Below are 16,313 nucleotides of genomic sequence, written 5' to 3'. Positions count from 1 at the left end.
TCTCAGACAGAATACGTGACAGCATCGATGACATATCTTTTGATTGGACACCCCCATGAATTTTTTGATACAACCTCAATTGCCTCACAAAACAATGTTGATGAAGTGGAGTGAGATCTGTTATATCGTTCAGTAAAGAGAGGAGCTCCCTTGTTAAAATTACCAATTGGAGTGGTTTTGGCAGATGGCTGGAGCAGACAATGAGTTGTGCAGATCCAGGAGATCCTTGTCTAGCAGTGCGGCCAAATGCCTGTGCCTCTACACGAGCATTCTTTGGCAGGAAGGTCTGCACAACATACAAACCTCCAGCTCTCTTTACTGGGTCAGAAACTTGAAGGTCTGTCCCACAACCTGCAAGATTTGTTGCAATAATGACGTCTCCTGCTCCAAGATCCTTGGCAAAGATTGCAGTATTGTCCATGTTGTTGCTTATGTATAACTTTTTGTTCGGGACTTTATTTCCTAGAGCTTGGTGAAGAACCTTTGCTCGTCTGATGGTCTCACAGATGACCAACACTGCCCTCTGAGCCCTGTATGGAGTAGAGTTGGTTTCTGCAGTGACAACATTGCATATTTTCTCAACCCATTCTTTTTCGTCACCTACAGTCACTCCTCCAACTTCAAACAGCTTTCTGCGTTTGAATGAAGGTATCCGGCAGGTCCTGATGCCGTCATAGATTTTCTGCAAGGTCTCAGTCTCTGCTTGTTGGCCAAGAGTCCCAGAGACCCCAAAGATCTGGTTAGCGTACTTTTGTAACAAGCCAACATTGGACATATAGTTTGTGATGGCTGTCATGTCACTCAGCTTGGATTCATGTTTCATTTCAAGAAACTGCTGCAGCCCATCTGTCCATTGCATGCTGTTCTCAACAACACCTGTGCAGCTGTAGTCAACAGGCACAACCCAGTGTCTCTCGACAACGTATTCGTGATCCATTGTCATGGTTTGTGCGCGGAATGCATTTTTAATCCAAACCTTTAGTTTAGACTTGACCAGATCTGAGAGAAAGCCTGGGACGTAGCAGCTACGTTCACCTTGGCTCCGTTCACATGGTGTAAAATGCAGAGCACAATTTATTTCTGCCTCCACAGCTGTCAGCACACTCTCCTCATCTGTGCCAGCTCCACTGTGCTGACTAACAGTGGCCCATATCAATGCCAAGAGAGGATTGAGATGTTGCAAAGCAGGCATATCACTGCTTAAATAGACTATATGATTACCCTTATCCAACATCAGGGAATCCACTTCATCAACAATTGCACACTGGAATTTCCTTTGCCCAAATATGTCCATCCTTTGAAAGCGGTGCAGAAGCCAGTGTCCAGCAAACTCTTCCACAGTGCCATAAACAACCTGACACTCATAGCACTCTTTTAAATCTTCAGCTCTTTTGTTAGTGTTGCAGTCGACACTTATTCCCAAAGCTTTATAAAAGCCTCGCCATTCTTTCAAATCTCTTTCTGCTAGGACAGATGAACTGGACATGATGTCCACCTTCTCCCCTCTCATAGCTCGAAAAGCTGCGAACATGGCCACGATACAGGACTTCCCCTCCCCAGTGCCCACTTGAATTAACAGGGCTGTTTCAGAAAGAGCCATAATACACCAGCTCACCATCTGTGTCAGCCGTGGCCTGTAGTGACTTTTTTCTGCAGCCTGATACAGCCTCAGCAAGTCCTTTTTCAAGGCACCCAGCTGTGATCCATCATTGTTTGAAGTAGGAACCTTATTAAATGATGATACAATGTCTTTCACATCAGCTAAAAGCTTTTCGTCAATTTGATTTAGCTTTTGTTGGAGGATTTCCTCAAGAATTTCATCCAGTTGTTTTTCTGAGTCATCAGCTAAATATCTCTTGAGAGCCTCGTCTGTCACAGTCTGATCTTGGACCAGCTCAACAAGTGTTTTTCCATTTCGACATCTCCAACTGGGAGTAATGTAATTAATCTCTATACAGTGCAACGTTGTCATCATCCATGAGAGGAGATTTGATCTGTCATTTGCTGTTGACTCAAATCGTTTCAGAAGAGCATCGAACAAGCCAGCGACATCCTTTGGGCTCCATTTGATATTTGAAACCAGTCCTTGCAGCTTGTTGAGAAGACGCACTTCATCGTGTGCAGCTAGTAATGTTGTGAATCCATGAACCACATCAACTCTCGCATGCATGTCAGATTCATCCATTTTACAGAAACATCTGGTCAAAAGAGAGATGAGAAAAAGAACCCTTTCTCTTAAAATATTGTTTAGTGGCTGCAATTCAACATTAAAATTGTGTGTTTGATTATGTTATTCAACTATTGTCTGTAGTGCACATTTGTATTGATATTCAACAGGTTTACAATTCACAATTTATATTAATCAGCTCTTTACACTGCACAGTATTATAACACTCACAGTATATCCACACAGGCATCGTAACAGCTCATTGTATAATGCAATTTAACTTTTTTAATGTATTTTGGTAGTGATCTGATACTCACCTGTTAACAAGATGAAGGCGATGAGAAGCGGTGTGTGTTTGAGATGATCTGCATCTGATTTGACTCTTTTATTCTTTTGTGCCAAGGTCCCGCCCCGAGGGAATTCCCTGCCGTTCTTTCGATTTGTGTGTTGGACTTATCATGAACTAAGTTATCCAATGTATTTTCATGGCAATGGAATATTAATTTCTAGATCAGATCCACTGCAATCTTTCCCCCCAAAAAACATTTCTCTTTCATTTGTAAAGGGGCATCAGTACATAAAACCATAAGGCATGACTAAGCAAAACATCCATCCATCCATTTTCTATACCGCTTATCCGTCAGGGTCGCGGGGGGAGCTGGAGACTATCCCAGCTGACTTCGGGCGAGAGGCAAAACAAATCATCATCATGCATATATATTCTGATATGATTTGTGGGGAAATAGTCCACCTAAAAAGCGCAGAGTTAAAGTTATATGTAAAAAGGTGTTGGCTCAGCCCAAAACCTTTCACTTTGTAGAGTAGGACTGGCTCACATGACAGCCATAAATAAAAATGCCGTGTGAAGGAGTAGTTGGCCAAAGTCATACCATGCCAAAACTTCTTTGTTGTCTGCATACAGAAATCCCCCCCCCCTACCTTTACTGACTTTTTCTTTCACTTTCTTCACAATCACGTGTTTTCTTGGAAGCATAACAACGAGTCTTGTGACACCTTAACAGATCATTATGCATTTGATATTAAGCTTGTGAATGATTTTAAATGAATTCAAGCCTTGTTCTACACAGGATATAGAAGAGTATATGGCTCAAATCACACCATCATTCCTTCCTCTCTCAAATACCTGTTGCTGGCTTACCTGCCACCTGTTTTCTCTGAGTCTCCCTGTTTTTAACTTTTCCTCCTGCTGTGTTCCCATTTGGTAATTTCTCCTGTTAATTGCTTAGGTGGAATAAATCAGGTAGATTTGTCAGAAACAAGTGTTTCTCAGTGTCCGTGTGAGATACATGTGGTGGTACCTGGAAACCCAACCAAGAGCCTGGTAGGTGAGTGTGTAAAATAATTTAAATTGTTAATGAAACGTGTGAGTTTCTTTGCCCCAAGTGTGAAAGAATGTACAGACAGAATTTTAGATATAGAGATATCAGAAATGCATGCATTGGGAGTGGGACGCCAACACAGAGAAACTGAGTCCCTGTGTGGCTTCACAGATGCTGCTGCAGCTGCACACCTCCTCCACCTGCAGCTGCCGGTGTGCTACTACATGGGATGAGTGGAATTATAAATAAGGCAGCGAGTAAACCTGCAGCGAAAGCCATGACCTGGAGGAGATCTTTCCATCAACAGCGTGAGGGATCTTTATCTGCAGGCCTCAGCACATCCTTGCAGACTTTCTTGGTGCCAGGTCAGAAGCCTCCAATGACGGTCAGGCCCCCCATAGTCTGGTTGACCAGTCACTTTGAGTGGGAGACCCAGTCCTCCTGGCTGCAGTTCTGGAGAGCCTGCCGCTTTGTCTGCACTCTCACCCACAGCAGGGGCACAAACAGCCGGAGCTGGTTCTCCTAGTAGCGACAAGGTTCGCACCACTGCTGCAATGTCAGGACATCTACTCAGCGGTTTACAGCAGTAAAATGCAACATCCACATTAATACAGCAGCGTTATAAATCCAGATATCCAGATGTAACAGAACAAAGTGAGTTTGAGGTGACATAATCGCTTTATTTCCATTAGAAAATGTTTTAATTAACTGAATTGCTGGAATTGATTAAGGAATAAAAATTGTAATCTCCTGTGTGTGTTTGAGTTCATGTTAAGAAGTTGTTGTCTGTGTGAAGGTGTAGGCCAATAAATAAAACACCAACAGAGTTTCCTCATGTGTCCTCATGTTGGGCTGGGCCAGGACAACCGGTCGGTTTGCATTGAGATGAAGACAGCCCATGGAAATGTGACAGTTTTGCTGAAGCCAGTCACAAAGAGGCCGGAAGTATTATATAGTATGCAGAGTAAGTTTGCTTTCAGAATTATAGAGCAATATGTGGGTCTGAATTTAAAAATAAGCCAGTTTCTTTGATTTGTCATGTGGAGTCTAGTCCATGTTTGAGTACAAGAGTTTGGCCAATATTGTTGATTCAGAATTTATTTAGTAAATCGCTGCTCTCAAAGCCCACTTTGGCATCAAAGAAATAAAAAAAAATGCAAATAAGCACTGGTTCCAGGATTTTCCAGGTGGATCAGTAAATGTTCTGTTCTTAAATATGACAAGTAACTTAAAACTTCACCGGATGGCTCCAGATTGGTCCATTTGAATCCAAGCAATGATTTGAAGACAGACAGAAATAGAGCGAGACTGAGCGCTCGTAAATCGGGACTTTTATTTTGAAAATCTTACATGCCGGATGCGAAGGTGTTCCTCACGGCTGCCCACAGGTGTGTGAAACTGGGAGATAATTAACACCGACAGTCCTGTCACACCATAGGACACACTGACGCGTTTTCATGCAACAGAAACTTCATCACCAGAAATGTATAAATACCAAAATTAATCTGCTTTTATTTTCTAAGAGAATTAAATGCTTGTGATCATGAGGGGAGACACAGCATCGGTAAGTTAATTTTAAAGTTTTAGGAGAATGATTGGTTGCAAATTTGCTTGAAACTTGTGTAAAAGTTAGTTTCCCACTCTGTTTCCAGTATAACCTGCTTTATTGCATTGTTGTCTTCTAGTTCACACTTTTTGTGTTTATATGTATATTTACATCTGTACACCAGTTAAAATGTTGATACTTGTGTTCAGCTGTGTGTCTTTGTTTTGCAGTATGTCTGTGTCTATGACAGCAGTGGGAAAAACTGGAGTGAAAATCCTTGTTTGTGTCCACATGGCGAGTAAATGTGATTCTGATGTAAATGTTTATTAGGAGAAGGAGGTGGATGACCATGGAGAGAGTGCAGCAGCAGCAGCAGCAGCAGCAACACACACTTCTGTTTCTGGGGAAAGGAGACCAGTGAGTGCTTTTTATTTTCTAAACTGAGTCTGTTGTTGAAGGTGTTGGGAAATCACTGAAATCAGATCCTAAATTCCACCCTCTTGTTCCACCTGTTTCATATTTAACATGTTGTGCTCAAACACGTGAACACCCTCATCAGTTCAGGACAAGTGGGACAGTTTATTTCAGTACACTGTTTGCTGGCATCTTCATATTTCGCCAAACCCAGAAAATAATAATGTCTGCTGCTCTGAATGTCTTTAGCCCCGTCGTGTCATGACTGCTGTTTTTGCCTCATAGAGCAGAAAGAATCTGTTATTGTCCCGCTGCGGTTTGACCTCATCATGTGGCTTTTCTGTCCCAAACCACAGGACAGAAATGTCAAATGCATGTTCCTGCTATCAATAGAATTTAGTAATTGAACATGTTATCTAATAGAAAAGCATCACAAGTGCATCATTCTGAAGAGGTGTGTTTTTCTGTGTTCAACAGTGATGAACTTCAGCATCAGACAATTAATTTAATGGTTATTTAAGTTCGTCTACGTCTAATTTAGATTATAATACAACAGAAAAGTACCTGCACATTTTAATATGAATCAAGACAATAAGCCTCAATTTTGTACCTGCCAAAATCTGCAATTCTATACTCCATATGTTCCTCTCATTGAGGCACAGCTTTAATATGGACTGTGTCTTTTCCTCAGAGTATTGTGGCACTACAAAATATGCTGAAGAAAGTTTCCGAAAGCCCTTTCCACAGTCAGTACAAGGTAAACACACACTTGCACTACAAAGGATTTAACACATTTGGTTCCTCTTCCTTTTATTATGACCCTCCTCCTTTTTAAAGGAATAAATAAATGAGCTTCCTTATGATAATGTGGTGTATTTTTTCTGTATCTGCCCCTGTCAGACTCTTGTTTCATCAACCTCCAGTGGATCATCTGCAATCGAGTCTCAAAACAAACAGGTTAGAGACCGATAACGGCAGCTTTCAGCCCTGCCTCAACATAAAAGTGTTGGTCGGGAATCCTTGTTGAAAACTGACATTTCACATGTGTATTTTAAGACACTCCCAGCTATGTTGTTTTTGTTTAAACACAGAGGTGACAACAAAAACCATAAATTCTTTGTCGCTGGAAAACAACAACAACAACAGCAAGTGTAGAAATTCCTGCGGTATCATTTCAATAGCCAGAAGTGTTGTCAAATTTGTGTTTACATTTCTGTCGAGTGTCACATGACATTCATATCGCTGCGATTCAGAATGCGTGAAAAGCACAAGGCGAGACTTCCCACGCTTCCTCCCATAGGTTTGTTTTAATGCTCATAAGCGTGTGTTCGGTCCGCAGGATGACTCCCTCAGTGATCTCTCAGCAGCTGCTACAGATGTGACGGATGGCCACCAGCTTCACTCAGCACAGGTGAGCTTCAGCTGAAATGCCCCAAGTTTGCCATATGAATCGGATCATGTTTAAGGGGTAGTTCGTGCGAGTGTGTTAGTCCTGCGTTCATAGCGCCTTGTTGGAAACTACTGTTCATATTTTTCCATTAACTCGAATCTTCTGTCCTCAGAACGGCTTGAAGATGGAGGATCATCACCTCGTCCCTGATGTGACGCAGGTTAAATCCACACCCTCTCTCTTGTTTTGTCCTTTTGAAGTACAATGTGACCGACTGATCATGTGAACTTCGCAACATGTGGGCGTGTACAAGCAGTCTGACCAGACTTTTCTATCAATAAGTCAGCATCTGCATATGAATGGGATAAAGTTGACAGTGTATTTTTATGTGTGTAGTCTGAAATTAACAAATGGGGCACTAAAGAGTCAATATAATATGTTGCTTATGTGTTTTTTTTTTTATTATATGCACTGCCTCCTCCCCAATAATCATTCAACATGTAACATTCCTGCTGTGTCACTGTCCAATCCTTTCAGAATGGAGTGCAGGAACTCCTCCATTCGAGCCCTCAGGTATGTTTTTAGATGCCAGCTAAACGCTGCAAACTCCGTCAAACAGTCGAAGTGAAATCTAACACCTTTTCGTCTCATTTCCCTTTCTTTGTTTATCAGAATGGAGTCAATGGGGATTTGGCCAGGACTAATCCTTTTTATAATTATTGTCTGGTACATACAAAGACTTCTCTTGATCACAACATTAACATCAGTGCTGTCATTTTCATTGATCACACCCCTCATGACCTTCTGTCCTGTTGACAGGAATCGGGCAGTAAAGGTCATGTAATGGAGGAAGCAGGATGGAAAACATCAGAAGTGAACCTTGACACCATCTTTGCCCCTCCACCTGAATTTCATAGTTCACCTCTGGACCTTCAACCTGAGATCAAGACTGTGGAAAATGGAGCTCGATTTTCAGAACCTCAGAAGGACTTATTCCAGGCCCTGACCCACAACCGTACGCAAGGCCTCTTCCAGACATCGACATTGGCCCAAGATGCATCTGCCAATGGCCATTTTCATGATGTTACCCTAAACTCACCAAATGTATTCAAGCCAGTTCCCGCTCAAGCACAGAACCTCTCCAGAAAGAGCTTCGACCTGTTTAACAAAGAGGAAGCTGTCATCCAGGCTGCTAGAGGAGAGGATTTGTTCCGTACTGAACTCACCTCAGAGGTGAACCTCCGCGCTAAATCTCCCAGTGTTATGTTCGACCCATTCAAGTCTCCTTCAAACATGGAGGATGATCTGTTCCGGTCTCCACAACCCGTGGCGACGAACCCATTTTACACTGCCATGACCAAAGGAGCAGATTTGTTTCAAACTGTTCCAAATAAAAGTGAAGAACTCTTCCACATCAAGGAAAACAAACAGGATCAGTCTATGAAAGAGGACCTTTTTGGTATGTCCTCTAAGGGAAATGTGGATGTTTTTTCACCCTCATCCACTAATACTGTCGACCCATTCCCAAGCCCAATTACAAGGGATTTATTCAAAGACTTTTCCAGTTCGGATGACCCATTTGGTACCTCGAAACAAAACGACCCCTTCCAAGATGTTTCCAGTGGGACTCCAGACATCTTCCAACCACTTCCTGCCACGACTGACCGCAGAGATATATTTCAGATAACCCCCAGTAATACCACCTCAAAGCCCACATACTCCACACCTTTGTTCAGCGGTCTGCCAGAAACGAGGTTGGACATGCGATCGTCACCAGACCTCTTCACGGCAACGCAACCTGAATCTCATCCAGACGTCCAGCCAAAGTCCTCCGACGGGCCGCGTGATATTGTCTTGACGACACCTCAGGGAACTACGCATGATATTCTTCAGATGACTCCCTTCACTCAGGCCAGGAATCTGTCCGTGTCACCAAGCCCATCTCCAGAAATGACTCATGTATGTAGCAGATGATATTTGATACCTAGACCACCGTTAACTCAATATTTATTGCTAATAGCTTTTGCCGAGTGGCCCGCTGTAGTGTAGGATGCATCTTGTCATTCTGCTTTTATATGTCTTGCATTTTATATCTTGTTTTATGACCAAACCTGCAGGTTCCGACCTTCAAACGCCCACCAAAACCACTTCCACGAACTAGACCACCAAGGAAAGACAAGCCGCCCCGGCCTGAAAAGCCACCGAAACCAGAAAAGCCACCCACACCAGTAAATGATGTATGCGAAGAGCAATACAGTGTTGTTATGTCCCTGCTTGATTAACTCCCTAATTTCTCTGCTGCTGTAACTGCTGTGCTGTTTGTCTCCTTTGGACTGTGTTTAGGTTCAACCTGAACCAACTGTGCCAAAAACTCCTCCTAAACCAGCCCCCCGGCCGCCCCCGAGGCCCGTTATTCCCCACAAACCGAAAACTCCAGTATGCATGCTAGTGAAATTTGACCCAAGTCGCTGCCCATATAGCTCGGGCAACAGTATGTTCTAGGATATAGGATATACATATACCAATGTAGTACATAATACATGGGTGGTTTGAGAATAGACCACCATCTTTCTATGGGCATATTTCAAGAATTTAGTTTTTTTTTTTACAGGAGAATAAACCAAGCAACCCTGAGAGCTATGCTGTCTTTGAGGACATCCTGCTCATTGGACAGGTGTGTTTTAAGTCAGTATCAGGAAAACCCTCTAGGGAGACGTAAAGCTGCCCATATAAATGTTTGCTTCACTGAAACCCTGAAACAGGAAAGGTGTGTTGAAGACTGGCCTGAAGACAGCCCCGAGCTTGACCCCGACTTCAAACCAGTAAGAAATGATTGTCAGTAATTAACTGTGATTTCTGTCATCGCATTCGCCCTAAATTTGTTACTTTATATACTACCTCAAATGCTCATGAATCATGTTTTTTGTTTTTCCTTTCTTTCTTTTTTCAAGTCTGGAACATTCAGACTACGGCGAGAATCAATGAAAGTAAGAAAGAAGTTATTTCTCTAGTTTGCATTGTTTGTTTACAAGCAGAACGAAGCTGAAAAAGTTTTTCTCATAGACGAAGGCTGACTCTGATGGAGGAAGTGGCGAGGATCAGGACGGTGCTGGGACTCACAGCAAGGTGCCATGTGACATTCAGCGGTTGTTATCAATATATTTTCTAGGATATAGTTTAACGTCCCTTTTATCATTTTATTCCTTTTTTTTGTAAACAGAAAAAGGACAGAAAATTCAGATTGTCCCGATTCACCAGAAGAGAATCAGCGGTAAATGAAATGATGCAAAATAGCAGTTTGACCGCTTGTGATTGTGTTTGCGTGTTTTTATAAAACAAATGATTTTCACTTTGTAGGAGAAGTTTGACGACACAAAGGAGGGGAGGAGCAGGACACTATCCAACGCACGCAAATCATCAAAGGTAATACTTCAGTCCTGTCCAGAGAACACGATATACTGCAAAGCCAATGGAGCACATGACCCAGAAGTAAAGCCTGCTCATATAAATCAAGACAAAAATGACAGCATTATATGTGAACACACCTGTGTGTCTATAAAGAGTGTAAAAGTGAGTGCTTCTGTTTCTCAGGAGTATTTTCCAGATGTGCAGATGGTTGCAGGAGAGAATGAAGACTTGGAGCAGAATGGGACGGACCACAAAGTATGGATTTCTCAATGCATTTCTGAGCAGTGTTAGTGAACCGCTGGTGGTTTAATAACGCCTCTTTTCATCAGCAGAAGAAACACCTGAAAGCCAAAGTCAGTAAGCTGCTCAGACGAGCATCCACCACTTCGTCCATGCTGGAGGGAAAGCACACGAACGGACATTTACCTCAAGGATTAAAGGTACTGGATCTGAAGGTTTTTGTTGATTTAGTTCTTAAAATCTTCTTCTAAATCTGCCAAGGAAGTTTCATGCAAGCGAAGCGACACATTCCAGCCGTTGCACAGTGTGTCTGAAAAGCTTACATGTACGTGACTTCTTGCACCAATACTGCAGCTCTGATGACTTTTTTTTTTTTTTCTTTCTGTGTAAAGCCACAACAGGATGATGACCTGAATAAGGCGAGCGGCAAGAAGCCCTCCATACGCCGATGGTCAGAGGTAACATACCTGTTTATCAAACTAGTCTATGATAAACTGACTGCTGCAGACATGGTGCAGGAGGATGAGAAACACAGTCTCAACAGCTGAGGCGTCATTTCCCTTCACTTCCAAAGACTTCAAATTGTCTCCCAAATGCTTTTTTTTTGTATTTCAAAGTGCTGAAAAGAAAGCAGATGGTGCATTAATTCATATCCCAGTGTCAGCACTTGGAGAATAAGTAATACATTTCTTTTTCTCCTCAATAGTTTACAGTCTTTTGAGGAGATTTTTCACTTATTTCATTTATTTCAGCTTTAATTCCTTTAGTATTAGTCTTCCTAAAGGGTAAACATGAGGGTTTCTGTCGCCGTGCCTGCAGGGGACCGTTATCGATGGCACCAGTGGTGAGGAGGAGGAGGAGGAGGAGGAGGAGGAGGAAGGAGGGGATGCCCAGCACGAACAGGTGGACGGTCACAGTTTTCTATGGTTTTGTCATACTGAATGAGGCATAGAAATGTGCATGTGAATGTTTGGTTGTTGTCATGACTAAAAGCACGGCAAAATTGTTGACCATTCAGCGTAAAGTTGGAGTTATTGTATAACTGATCTTTCTCCAGAAGCCGAAAAAGAAGATGAAAATCAAGTTTGTGCCACACAGAGGATTTGCCATCACTGTAGAAAAGGTATCGCATCTCTACTGTGTTTTACATTTCTCCATCTCGCATCATCTCTGTTTATACTGTTGTGTCATATTGTGTCATATTAAAACTGCAGCATCACCTCCAGACTGATGATAAGCCGAAGGGAGCGCACGGATACACACCTCGCAAAGGCTCAAAGGTATGGCTGTGTACTTTTTATCATAGGCTGTGCGTGTGAGCTCTGCTCGTGCGTTGCATTTGTGGTATGAAAATGACGAGGCAGCGTAACATGTTTGGAATCTTCTTTCTTTTTTTTTTTTCCTCCCCTCAGGATAAATCACAAGATGACATTTTGGGCGCACATGGCTACACACCTCGTAAGAAGTCCCAGGTAACGGTCACATTCGCTTCACTTAACTCAACAACCAGCTCCACCTGGTGAACATTATGATTGCTATGGCATGGTTTATTCACGTTTTTAGGGTTTTTTTTCAGTCAGTCTAGCAAATATGAAGCATTTATTCCTTTTTTAGTTTTGAATAAAATCCACTTCCGTAACATGAAATGACTGCATCACTTTCTTTATTCTGAAGCAACTTGGTTTTGATAGTTATTTCACTCTTAGGATGATGCTTATGAGGGTGTGGAGGAGATACAAGGTCACAGTCTTCAGTCAACCAGCAAGGTGCTATTTTAATATATAATATATAAGATGTGTTGTTTGACATTGCAAAAATTGACATTTATATTCATGGTTGACTTGATTCATGGTTAAAAAAAACAACAACTAATGGATGAATATCTATACTGCACAGTTTTCACTGAACCTCTGTGACTTAAGGTACCAATATTCCTGTCTTACCTGTTAAGAATGTCGTTTCTTTATGTTACTTAGGCTGCTTTTATGGACGATGAGCACATCCAGCATGAGAAAACCCTCCATATGACTGCTGGACTGTATGGAGATGAAGATCCATGTGGAATGGAGGACTGCAAACCGGTAGCTTTCTTTTCTCATAATACTCAGATTTCATTGAACATTTTTTTATGTGTTTTCACATAACAAGCTTCCTCCCTTCATCGATAGAAAAAAACAACGAAGATGAAACTGCTGCACATGGTTCGTCGAAGCTCGAAGGTAAATGTGTCTCTGTGAAATGTTTGGTTGCATGTAAGAAGAATTGTTTTGTTACATTTCGGTTTTTCATAAATGTACCTTTTTTTTTAACTAGGAGGACATGCTGGACGACTCCAGTCTTCAGAAAAAGAAGAGCAGCTTCTCAGCGGAGGAGCTGGACCTCGGGGAACTAAACGGGATGGAGGACTGCAAACCGGTATTTTTATATCTGAAGACGCTGCATCAGACTGACTGACTGTAGTTACTTCACATTTTTTTGCAGAAAAGAAGAAGATTCCTATTTTATTCCTCCCAGCAGCATGAACTTTACTTAACTTATACAGTCCTTTCTGTTTGTTCTCTCAGAAGAATTCCAAATATAAAGGCCCCATCCCACGCAAACCCAAGGCAGCCAATGGCCACAGTGAACCGTTTGGATTCAAGCAAGCATCTAGTGTATGTTAAATGTTGCTGAAATGCACAACATAAGCACGGGACGTTATGACAATATAATAATTCTGTTTGATTGTTTGTTTCTGTTGTATTGACTTGATCTCTGACATGTTGCTGCAGGGTGACTTTGCCGAGGACGACATCAGTCAAACAGGAAAAGACGTCATGAGACCCGGAGAGATGTACGACAGCGGGCAAGACGAAGTGGAATCCTGCAAACCGGTAAGTTTGCTGCCCTCATGTTCACTTTTACCGCTTTACTTTGTGGTTATTTAATATAATAGTCTCAAACGTTTATTTATTTTTCTACAGAAGAAGCCACTGAAACTCAAAGGCTTCAGAAAACACAAGGCTAAGGTGAATCTAACTTACTAACTTATTGCTGTCAGATCTTTAAAAATGAGAGAAGAGCTTTTCTCACTTCTGGTTGTCTCTTTGTCGCTGCCAGAGTAAATCCATGGACCTAGAGTATGAGGACCCACCAGGGGCGACATCTAGTGACTACCTGTCAGAGGCCGCCAAGGTGAGATCACACCTTTTTCAAGATATTGAAATAGCCAAACTTGTTAAACTTGACCAGTGCATGAAAATAGTTTTTGCCTGTAGCGTCTCTCCTTAGTCTGACCCACAGCTTTACTTCCTTCACATAATCCATCATGTGACTGTAACTCATAATGCAGCAACGCACTCAACTTGACACATTTTGTTTTGGTTTTGAATCTTCCAGCAAGTTCGAGCTGCCTCGCCTTACGGAAATTAACCTCTTGGATCAGACTTACAGCATAAAACAGTTCTGTGTCGATTTTCTCTTCATGTGTGTTCTCACAGAGCCTCAGTGTTATTCAAAACTCCTGAACTCTACACTAAAGAGTATCTGGTATTATACAAGGGCACTTTTTAAAATTTAAACGGACAGTTCAGAAACTGGTATCACATGTTGTTTTTTTTCCACTGTTGGCTTATGTACCTCCATTTGTCTGTTCCTGATGGGACACATTCCTTCGGCATGTGACCGGGCCGGCTCTGCAGCATAGCATACACACCAGCCCTCACACCAACGAGGGCGTTGAGAAGCTCTAATCTATAATAAAGGCTTGGTTAAGCCAAGCCAGGGCTTGATGACCACTCTGTGTGAATATGGCAAAGCGAGTAGTAATCTGTCCCATCCACCCCCTCCCTCGTCCCTCCCTCAGGCGGAGTGGCTGGCCGCTCAGATGGACGAACACGCTGCAGCAGGTCTGGAGGATGACAGCGAGGAAGGGGTCAGTCTCCCTTAACAGAAATGTTCCACCTCACCGCCACATGTTTCCTGCGTACATGTGTGTTCACCTTTTCCAGCAGTGTAGTGAATCACTGTGCTTTGTTTCGTCACAGGACACTGACAGTTTGATGGAGTGGTGGTACACGGTGGAGCGTGAGTCACACTCAGATTCCTTTTAACTGAACATATTCAGACAAATGAAACTGAAACGTTTTTTCAATAACGTCTGATGGTTGGTTGTATTTCAGAATGGGATGAGGTGCCATCAGATGACGAGGACAAGATCATAAAAGAGGACGAGTCCAAGTACGTCTGTCTGTCTGTATGAATTTGGTGGAAGTAAAAGTGTTCGGGTCTGGCCGAGCTGATGCTTTGAAAGTTGCAGGGATTGGTTCTGCTGCTGCTTTAACCGTAGTTATGGGGGATTGAGCAGATTGAGCTAAAACAATTAGTCGGTCTCTTAATAGATCAACAGATGGCCATAGCCATACTGCATAAGTAACATCAGACATCCATCCATCCATCCATCAGTCTGCACTGTTCATAGGGAACATAATGTTTTGGATACAGAGGTTTTTTTTATAAGGCTTAATAAACAAACTGGATCACATTTTAACAAAAAACCCCATAAATATCGTCAAAATAAACCTGCCATTGGCAAAAGCTGTTTAAACTGATCATGAACTAGTTTTTAGGACAACACGGTGGTGACAGCTGCGGTCGTAGGCATTATGGGTGTCCAGGGTGTCCGTCTGAGAATGGTACGACAGCAAAGCCTTCAGGGAATGTCTTCACATTTGGCACAAACGCTCATTTGGATTCGTGGATGAACTGATTAGATTTTTGTGGTGTTACATCCAAAAGGTCAAAGGTCGACTTCACTGTGGCATCATAACCACCACAAGGCAGGAACTGAAGTTATTGTAGTCTTTATAATATTACCAAACATAACATTGCTTTGGCTCCCAAACAAATCCCAGGTCATTCACCGTCTTGGCAGACAAGGTTCACCGCGGCCTGCGTGTCTTCAACAAGGTCTTCACAGAGCGAGCTGAGGTGCTCTGGCAGTCCATTCTCATGCTGCACGCCATCGCCGACGACATCAGCAACTTCCACCACAAGGCCAAAATCGCCGGCATCACCGGCGGCACCACCACAGCTGTGGGTGGCGTGACGGCCATCGCCGGGTTGGCTTTGGCACCCTTCACCTTCGGCGCCTCTCTCCTAGTCACCGCTGTGGGTGTTGGCGTGGCAACGGCTGGCGGAATCACTTCAGCCTCTGCGGCCATCTCGGATAACGTTAACAACATGCATGAACGGAAGAAGGTCGGCTGCAATTTTACAATGCATGCAGTGTCCCCTAGTACATCACTTAGCGTTGACTTGTTCAATGTCTAACCAACACTGTGGTCTTTCCCTCTCCTTCCACAGGTGGAGACAGTCCTGCAGGCGTATGAGGGTCACCTGCTAGACATTGGGAAGATCCTCCACTTTCTCAATCAGGGCTTGTACAAACTGCGCGGCCATCCGTTCCTCAGGTCTGGAACCCAGCACTACGCGCAGGACTGGGAGATCCGCAGGGCCGTGCAGATGATCAGCTTGGTCGACTCTCCCGTGATGCGAGCAGCAGAGATAACGGACGCAGCAGTCACCTCGGTCCAAGGACTCTTCAAAGGCATGGACAAGTACTTCATGAAGGACTCCCGAGAGCTGAAGAAAGGCTGCAAGAAAGAGGTGGTGGGTCAGATAAAAGAGGTGGCGAACGTGCTCAACGATGGGATAGTGGAGCTCAATGCCATCAGAGAGGAGGTACAGGATGCTACTGGCAGCATCTGAGCCTGATGCCACTTTGACTGCAGTTGTTTCTCAAAGATCACCAACCCCCTCTCCTGGCTA

At 43.1% G+C, this 16,313-nt stretch overlaps 1 protein-coding gene across 1 annotated transcript; it reads left to right on the top strand.

Annotated features, from left to right (window-relative positions):
• Positions 1–10,657: 10,657 nt before the first annotated feature.
• Positions 10,658–15,572, top strand: LOC139223222 (uncharacterized; the record flags this gene model as incomplete). The annotated part of the gene is made up of 18 exons (XM_070855197.1): positions 10,658–10,705; positions 10,898–10,963; positions 11,325–11,408; positions 11,563–11,628; positions 11,720–11,785; positions 11,918–11,977; positions 12,212–12,271; positions 12,482–12,586; positions 12,674–12,724; positions 12,819–12,920; positions 13,070–13,159; positions 13,277–13,378; positions 13,469–13,513; positions 13,605–13,679; positions 14,350–14,418; positions 14,531–14,570; positions 14,666–14,723; positions 15,398–15,572. Coding segments are annotated over exons 1-18 (1,362 nt in total), but the record flags the coding sequence as incomplete, so codon positions are not given.
• Positions 15,573–16,313: the final 741 nt, after the last annotated feature.

Source organism: Pempheris klunzingeri, chromosome 23 (assembly GCF_042242105.1).
Source record: "Pempheris klunzingeri isolate RE-2024b chromosome 23, fPemKlu1.hap1, whole genome shotgun sequence".
Lineage (NCBI taxonomy): Eukaryota > Metazoa > Chordata > Actinopteri > Acropomatiformes > Pempheridae > Pempheris > Pempheris klunzingeri.
Note: the sequence above shows the minus strand (reverse complement) of the source record. Positions and strands in the feature narration are given on the sequence as shown.